We start from the raw sequence: 9,241 nt of genomic DNA, 5'->3' as shown, positions 1-9,241 counted from the left end.
AGCCTTGGAAGTGGATAGCACTGATGAAAGGTTGTGAGAAATGATCTTGGGATATACGTTGAGACAGAACAAAGATGAGTTACTGGTTTAAAAAAGAAAAAGAAAAAGTGTGAGAGGAAGAGTCTTTCAGGGTGACTCCTAGGAGCAGTCTTGGGGAGGGGGGTAGAAGTGGGGTGAAAGCCAAGTGTTTCATTTGGAATGTGTTTGAAGTCCCAGTAAGACATCCAAATAGATGTGTTTCATATGGCCCATCTATAGTCACATCTGGACAGGTGGCATTGCTGGGAGCCTTGGATGGCTTTTGGAGACCTACACTTTTGTGAACTACCCGGAGAGAATGGAGAAAGGGAAGAAACCAGAGTCAAAGACAGAGCCCGGGGACATGCTGACTCTTGGAGGTTGGGACAATGGCTGGAACACAGCGCCTGCCACTTAGTGGGTAGGTGACCAATCTTCGTTTCCTTGTCAATCATCCTCAGCTGTCGCTGCCACTCCTGGAGTTTCTGAGGTAGGATTTATGGTGACCACAAGCTTAGGGACAAAAAGACTAAGAGAGTGTGTGTCACAGAGAGAGAGAGAGAGAGAGAGAGAGAGAGAGAGAGAGAGAGAGAGAGAGAGAGAGAGAGAGAGAGAGAGGGAGGGAGGGAGGGAGGGAGGGAGGGAGGGAGGGAGGGAGGGGGAGGGAGGGAGGGAGAGAGAGAGAGTTGTTCACATGCTGGTGCTAGAGCCTGAACTCAGGGCTTGGATGCTGTGAGCTCTTTGCTTGTTTTGCTCAAATCAGCATTCTACCACTTATACCACAACTCCATGTCTGTGTGCTTTTTTTTGGTTTTGTTTTGGGTGGCTGATTAGAGATAAGATTTGGGCTGGGCTGTAGCTCAATGGCAAAGCACTTGCTTCCCAAGTGCAACATCCTAGGGTTCCATCTTCAGTACCAAAAAAAAAAAAAAAACCAACAATAAACAAACAAACCAGAACCCAAGAGTCGCACAGGCTCTCCTGCTCAGGCTGGCTTTGAACTGTGATCCTCAGATCTCAGCCTCCTGAGTAGCTCAGATTACAGGTGCAAGCCCCTAGTGCCTGGTCACGTGGAGCTGGTTTTGTGTTTTGTTGCGAGGGATGGATGCATATGGTTTGGGTCTGTGAGGCTGTCAGGCTGAAGCAGAGAGAGCTAAGCAGCGGCAGCCTGCTGTTCAGGAGAAGACTTGCAGCACTTTCTCATGACGCATGAGGAGGGGAGGCAAGAGCGTCCATGGCACCCGCAATGCAACATCCCCTCCCCTCCCCTCCCCATACCAGTGTGGCTTGAGAAGTGCCTACACAGCTTCCAAGCTCAGGGACAGACATTGCCTCATTGGCTTTTCACTGTATCCTGTGAAGCGGGGCCACCCAACCTGCCCCGAATGGCACTGCTAATACCTGAAGGGAGAACAAAACTTCTCATCTTCTCATCTTCTTGGGTTAACAGGGAATCATCTTTTTCAGGAAGCTGGGAGAAACCACGGTCTTTAAGAATGGAGATTCACCAGTAGAATAGGTCAAAGGTCATAGCAAGTGGGAAAGAAAAATGCCCCGGGATTTGAAAGGTCACCTGTCACCACAAACCAAACTTCATACTCGCAGAAGCTGGTGACTATATTTTATTAAATCACTTTGGAGTCCCTGCAGTGGTCCCTCAAAAACCTTCAGTAACAATGCACATGCCATAGAAAGAGGGTCACTCATTCCCACGGATATTCTTTATGTGCATTGATGGTGTTCTGTTTCTAGAAAGAAGGGTAGGAGATGGGGGGACAAACTGAACTCCTAAGATAAATAGAGATGAAGATTCAGATCAGAAGCTTGCAAGTGAAACTTCCCATCCTTGGTGTTGCTACAAAATGTTTCTTGACAGTTTGTTCTCACAGTAACCTGAAATGCAGAAAGCAAAGCCATTCATGAGAAAAAGATGGGGTCCACGTTCAGGTCCACTGGGCAGACTGTGGTGGTCTCCATTCATATTCTGCTTCCTTTGAATGAGCTGCCACAAACGATGCCCTCTCCGTGAGACGTGGCTCGCTCTATACGTACACATGTAGCAGAGCTGAGGACTGAAGTTAGGACCTTGCACTTGCCAGTCAAGTGCTGTTCCTGAGCTAAGCCCTCAACTTCAGAGATGTGGCTATAATTTATACATACCCTCATGCCCTCAAGGTTCTTCTTGAAACCCTTTAAACTGAGGGGTGAGGGAGGGGCTGCGATCCAAGAGCCCAGGACCTGCTGTGTGAATCAGCGCTTCCTTTATTATTTGGGATCAAATGTACCACTCACCATTGTGCTCAATCCACCGATACTGCCGGTCCAGACACAGCTCCTCCTGCCTCTGCCTCACCAGTCTCCGGGCCTCCGGGGCGAGGCCGCTGGGGTGGCGGGAGAACACGAAGGAATAGCTGTCGGCACACGTGCCATCCAGGTTCAGCAGGCGGCAAGAGTACTGCAGCGCGAAGGTGTCATAGTCCGTGTCGATGATCCAGTGGTCGTCATCTGCAAGCCACACAGCCACAGGGTTCGTGGACTCCTCCTCCCCCTCAGGAGTCCGGGGCCCTCCCGGTGTACCCCCAGAACTGCCCCGACTCTATTTAATTTAGCCTCTTGTTGACAGATGACTGTGGCTGGGACTTCCTCAGCGCTAAATTCTTCTCAGTGACTTCACACATAGAACCAACATGCACACTGTTATTCCCTGGTTGATAGATGAGGAAACTGGGAAACACAGAGAAACTAACTCACCCAGGATCACAAAGAGCAGGGAAAAATTGGGATTCAAGCAGTGTCCACAGGCTTAGCCACATTATCATCAGTCACTACATAAGTTGAGGGGAGAGGGATTTGCTTGGTGTCTCTGGCCATGTCATACTCCATGTTGAGGAAAGACTGAGGGGCCTTGATGCCTAGCATTAGAAGGTGTGAAGCCATCTCTAGAGCTTGCCCCAAGTCTATCCCTGTTTGTGCCTCTCAGAGAACCCCTGCAGTGCCAGCATAGGGTGGAATTTAACGCCAAATTAGGCTGTACAGGAGGTCTGTTATAGGAGAGGGAGTGGAGCCCCTTCTCTTCAGTTCACCCCTGACTTGATAGAAGGGAGCAGTCCCATCCTCCCTGGCTGTCCCAGCATGAGGATCAGAGGTCAGGCTTGGAAGATGCCCAAGCAGATGGCTGCTGAGCTGTCACCAGAAAGCCACCCAGCAGAGGAGCCAGGCAGGGCAGTCACGTGGCTGCTAAGATTCATGCTCCCATCCCTGACTCCTGAGCAGCAGGGCAGAATTTCCATGGCTAGATGAGGTCACTCCTTCCCCTGTTATGGGATCACTGTGTCATCTGGGGTTCTCCGGGTGCCTAACTCAGACATAAAAGCACCCACCTTCTAAGTGTCACTTCGGAAAATCTATGGCTTTAGAAAGAAATCCTCCTCCTGCTCCCAATTATTGGCAAATGTACAATGAAACACAGGCAGGAAGTAACTTCCTGCCTGCCCCTCTCTCCCTGCAGTTGGCAGGGTGCCTCTGGAGAACCAACCAGACACCCTCAAATGTTTCCAGACAGAAGCTAACTACACACAATAGACTAAGGGGAAGAATGCTGGAGCCAGTGGCTGTGTGGCTGAGAGTCCCTGACTCCCCAACCCAGGAACTGGGGTTCCACTGCAGCCATGTCCATACTGTATCCCCATAGACTGGTTAGAGGTTTGGATTGTTTATCCTCAAGTAACTGGCAGAGTCAGCTGCCCCTTGGGGATGTGGTTCTACTGGAGATCTGGCTGTCACCCATGTGAGCCTGGAAACCCCCTGGAGCCGTGGACCCTCCAGTTATCCAACAGGACCAGATGGGGGTTCTCAGACCTAACGGATCAGCTGTGCCAGCCAGGAGAGAGACCTTATGCTCCTCATAACTAACACTGCAATCCAGCAGCCCTGGACGTGAGTGGAGCCCAGGACCTTAATACCAAGTAGACCACCATAGCTCTGGACTCCATTATCTAGACCAGTGGTTCTTAAACCTCATTATATAGAAGGCACACCACTGGGGAACAGCCCCAAAATCAGGCCTCAGCCCTACCCCAAGAGTTTCTAATTCTCAAAGTGTAGATTCGGGTCTAGAAATCTGCACTTTAACAAATACCATAGTTGATTTAGATACAGATGGTCAAGTGCCCCTGACTTTGAGGAACACGGATATAGACATTCCAGCGTCCATAGTGACTCAAGGCCTGATAGGTTGACCATCAGAACAGCAGATCTGATTTGAGACAAAGACAAAATGAATCTTTGTCCATGTCTTCCTTAAAATAGTGATGATGGAAGTTAATACCTCTTTTTAATGTTACATATCAAGCCAGGCACTATGGCTCATGCCTGTAATCCTACTTCCTCAGGAGACTGAGATCTGAGGGTCGCGGTTCAAAGCCAGCCTGGTCACTAAAGTCCATGAGACTCTTATTTCCAATTAACCACCGGAAAACCAAAGTGGTGCTGTGGCTCAAGGGGTAGGGCGGTAGCCTTGAGCTGAAGAGCTCAGGGACACTGCCCAGACCCAGACTGACAAAAAAAATACACATCAAGTAACCATTTCATGCATTAGTTTGATCAATTTTTCCAATAATCTTGGAAATTAAAAATAATTGGCCATTCCCATTTCACAACTTAGGAAATCAGAGAGGCTAATTCATGGTGCAGCCATGCCTTTTGAGACATCCCTAACTCCTGAGACATCTATTCATTGAGTCTAGAGCCTTCCCAAGCTGGGGCAACAAGCCAGCGCAGTCTGATAACCCTAGACACTGAATGAGCATTTACACTGGAGGAGGCCATCAGTTTGCAGTACATGGAGAGATCAAATGACCTTCTAATTCTCTTGTCCAGATTCATGTTTAATGTGCCAACAAAGAAACTAGCATGAAGCATGACATTAGTTTGTAAAGAAGGTCCCCCTGTAAGCTAAACATGCGAAACAGAAGGTCAACATATGAAGTGACATCTTGTGAGACATTCAGAAAACATCTCCTGAGCTGAGATGTGTCTTTCAGTGGCACCTGACACTTATGTGACTCTGAACTTCTTACTCTTCACTTAGAAGAGACTTGAATCAATGGTCCCTGTGTTCCTGACCAGAAAGTTAAGAAGCCGTAATGGCAAATACTTAGAGAAGTTTTATCTCCAGCACTGATCAAAGTGCTGTCTGCATATCAGCTATAGTTTGGTACCACAAATCCATGAAGCAGCTATTACGTATCACCTTCACTTTGCGGATAAGGAAGCTGAAGCACAGAAAAGCTGGGAAAACAATCCAAAACCTCACAGCCAGTAGGTGAGAGGAGATTTGAACTCAGACAAGTCTGATTTAAATGGGGCAGGCTTAACCACTATATCACACAAGTCTTTTCTGAAAGGCAACCTAAGGAGGCTAGATAGATAGAGGGACAGATAGACAGACAGGCAGATATCTCATTTAAGATCTATACCAGTCACTTTCAAGATATCAATCATTTTTCTCCTTTCCAGATGCAATCCTAGATAAACCCTCCCAAATATAGAAGGTAGAAGTAGTGTCGATATGCTTTGGCAGGGAAAGCGGGCCACTAAAGAAAATTCCCTACTTCCTCTTTGGTTGTTTCTTCCCCTGCCCCTAAAGATGCTGTTAATAATTCTATTTTTATTAAAGAGGATACCTCGAAGTGCCAAAGAGCATCATGTGTTTATCCTTTAAGTGAGTAATCTTGTATCTCCTCCTATTGGTATTTGCAATCCATTATCAGAAAAGTATAAGCTGGGAGCTGGTGGCTCACACCTGTTATCCTCAAGAAACTGAGACCTAAGGATCACAGTTCAAAGCCAGTGCAAGCATGAGGGCTCTTATCTCTAATTAATCAGGAAAAAGGCAGAAGTGGAGGAGTATGCCTCAAGTGGTAGAGCACTAGCCTTGAGAAAAAAAAAAAACAACTAAGGACAGCATCAGTACTTGCACAAAAAAAAAGAAGAAAAGAAAGATAGAAGGAAAGGAATAGAATAGATTTTACTTTACTTTTTTTTTTTTGCTTGAACCCTGAGATCTGGATACTATCCTTGAGCTCCTTTTGCTTAAAGCTAGCACACTACCACTTGAGCCACAGCACCATTTCCAGATTTTTCTATAGTTTAATTGGAGATGAGTCTCAGACTTTCCTGCCTGGGTTGGCTTTGAACCACAATCCTCAGATCCCAGCCTCCTGAGTAGCTAGGATTTACAGGTATGAGCAGCTGGCACCCAGCTTAGATTTTACTCTTGATAAATCACTTTAGGAAGCTTTCCTTCACTCTTTGAGATAATTCACATTATTTTTGACCACAAATGCATTCTCCTCTTACAGTATAGCAACTTTTTATGTGCAGCATAAATCAATAATGCAATATTTGTTTTCGGCCTCAAACTTGTAGCCCTCTTGCTTCAGACTCCTGAGGGGAGGAGAAGCAATTTCATCTAACACATGACTTCTGGAAACTCAAATAGGGTGTACTATAATAGAGAACACTTCTGCACTGGATCACTGATGGAAAAGACTGTGCCCCTGGATCTCATCTCACAAGAACGTGTAAATAATACTTTGCCAAAGTTGGTTCAGGGCCATCTGGGCCTGGTAATTGGTACCCGGGCTTCTTTCTATTGGCTCTCTCACATACCTGTTGCACAATGATGAACAAAGTTCTACCTTCTCTGGGCCTCTGTTTGTTCACGTGTATACTGAGCCCCATCCCTGGTTAGTTCATTCTCCTCTGTTTGATCTATGGTGTGTCTTCCCAGGCCTACATCATTCTACCTTCTATCAAATAGACTCCACATCTCAGACTTGGGAGAAGGAGGCAGAATAGAAAAAGCATGTGGAGCAGGTCTTAGCATGGTGGGAGCTCTGGATGCCCTGCCTCACATAGGAGTTTCAGTGCTGGGGGGGGGGGGAGGGCAGAGAAGAGGCCACTGCCATCTAGAACATGTATCTGACTCTCCAGGACACTGAACCACAATCCAACACCATGCCAGCGTTCCCTCTTTCCTGGGATAGAGGTCTCAGCCTCTGCTGGGAACTTGGGGAGCCAGATGTCTCAGAAGGATTCAGCCCAAAGAGCCAGAAGGAAAGGCAAGCCCAGGTAGAGCTGGTGATGGGGGTGAGGGGGGGAAGGGGAGCAGGGGGAGATGAAGGAACAGGAACAGGAACAGAGTGGGTTACACACACCTGGCCGAGGAGGTAACCTTGAGCTGGGGCCAGGTTTCTGGAATGGGGCGAGGGCGGGTGGTGGGAGAGAAGCTCACAGGCCCTTCTCCCCAGAGGGGGCCACTGGAAAAGAAATCTGACTTGGCCAGGTGGGATTCCCTCCATAACCCGTCCTTCCCCCGCACACCTTTCCAAAATGGCCCCTCTGCTGACTACTCACTTCCTCTCTGGAGAAAGGAGGCTACACCCCAGTACTTCATCTTGAACTTGGCCGGGTCTTCGGTGTCTGTGAAAGTGCCCACCATGTCAGCGCACACTTCCCAGTTACTGCAAAAAGCCAAGAGGATCTTGAGCCAAATAGAGGTCGAGGGGAGGAGGGGAGAATAGAGCCCCCCTCCCCATCTCACCCCTGCCCCTTCCTCCCGTGCTTAGAGTTGGTTTGATGCCCAGCTAGGCCGAGGCTGGCGGGCCAGCGGGCGCCCGCGGGGGCCCAGGGACCACTGACCTCAGCAGCCGGACGCGCCCCTTGGCGGTGGCGCTCATCTGGCCGTTCTCGTCCACGGAGAACTCCGCGATGATGTTGTCTTGCAGGAAGAGACCCTCGGGGTCCTTCTTGGCTATGGCGTACCAGGTCCCCGCGAACTGTGGACGCGATGGCACACAGGGAGGGTTTGGTGTCTGGAAGTCCACGGGCGGCCCCCACCGGGGGATTCGAGGGTGGGAGGGTTGGGGGCCTGGGCGCCCCCCCCCCCGGGCCCGTACCTACCCGAGCTTTGTCGAAGTTCTCCTTCACTCGGAAGCTGCTCACCCTGCAGTCGCGCTCCGCCCCAACGCTGCCCAGCGCCGCCAGCACCACGAGCGCCCACATCCACGCCATCGCGCCCACCACGGTGTGCGCCCTGCGGGGGTCACCCTCGTCACCCCGGGCTCCCGCGGCCGCCCGTCCCACCCCGCCGTCACCCCCAGCCCACCCCCCAGGACCACCCCGGGATGGGGGAGCTCACCACCCGGAACCGCGCGCAAGCCTGGCCACCGCGTCTCTGGCGCGCGCGTGGAGCAAGGCAGGCGAGCGCCCGCGGCCGCCCCGTCACTTTATAGCTCCGGGGGGAGGGGGTCGCGCTTTCGTAACCGCGGGGTGAAAGACCGAGGGGCGGCGCCCAGGGGGCCGGCCGAGCCCGGCACTTGCATAACGCGCCCTGACTCACTGCCTCCCGGGAGCGGGGAGGGTCTCTGAGCCAGCCTCACCTCCTCTGTGCACCCCGACTTGGGGGAGCTGCCGCGCAGGGGTGCCAACCCAGACCCAAGGCTGGCCCCAGCCCTGGTGCCAGCGACGGCCAGATGCAGCCTGGGGTGGCCGCCTCCAGGCGCTCCTGGCTCTGCTCAGTGGCACAGCGGCCAGAGGAAGAAGAAATTTGTGCTGGGGGGCTGGTGCGAGCCCCCAAGCCCTGCAGGTGGCAGATTGGCCCCTTGGGACCCTCTGAGGGTCAGTTGAGCAGGGGTCTGGGAATATTTTGGCCAAGTGGCTTTTCCGTTTCTAAGGGATGTCTTTTTACTCTTTGTGGAGAGTTTTGGTGCTCTGAGTCAATATTTGTCCTTTTGTTTCAACATCTGTAGAAGAACTAAAACAAATCCGGTTAAATATTCTCTAGAAACGCAAGCTTGGGCAGGACAGGAAACATTTCCAGCCACCTCAGTGGGTGGCTTGAGTGGTTGTGGCCTACTTATATTGTGAGCTGCAATTCCCCAGAACCTATTTTGAACAGAGAACCTGCCAATTGTTTATGATACATTTTAGTTTCAAAGCCATATTCGAATTTTGCTGTTTGCCCAGCAGTGAAATGTGTTTTGACTGAAGAGTGGATAAAAGACAGTGAACAAAATCTCACGGGTCAATGGTCAATAAGCCAAAAGGCTGTTGACTTTTTTTTTTTTAAATCTACATTAGGCCACATTTTCCTCAAGTGTTTTCACTTCATTCCAAGCTAAATGATGAAATCTGATGAAAGCAGTTGAAATGACTGGAT

General features: G+C 50.1%; 1 protein-coding gene across 1 annotated transcript; it reads right to left on the bottom strand.

The window, feature by feature from the left end:
* Positions 1-1,624: 1,624 nt before the first annotated feature.
* Rbp4 (retinol binding protein 4) lies at positions 1,625-8,322 on the bottom strand. The gene is made up of 6 exons (XM_090346237.1): positions 8,222-8,322; positions 7,984-8,116; positions 7,723-7,859; positions 7,438-7,544; positions 2,311-2,523; positions 1,625-1,911 (listed from the first exon to the last, which is right to left on the bottom strand). Exons 2-6 carry the CDS (start codon positions 8,092-8,094, stop codon positions 1,874-1,876), a joined length of 606 nt encoding a protein of 201 aa, XP_090202363.1. The 5' UTR covers positions 8,095-8,116; positions 8,222-8,322; the 3' UTR covers positions 1,625-1,873.
* Positions 8,323-9,241: the final 919 nt, after the last annotated feature.

The sequence above is a fragment of the Megascapheus bottae genome, chromosome 15 (genome assembly GCF_031878675.1).
Source record: "Megascapheus bottae isolate mThoBot1 chromosome 15, mThoBot2.hap1, whole genome shotgun sequence".
Classification (NCBI taxonomy): domain Eukaryota; kingdom Metazoa; phylum Chordata; class Mammalia; order Rodentia; family Geomyidae; genus Megascapheus; species Megascapheus bottae.
This window is presented reverse-complemented; position numbering and strand designations above follow the sequence as displayed.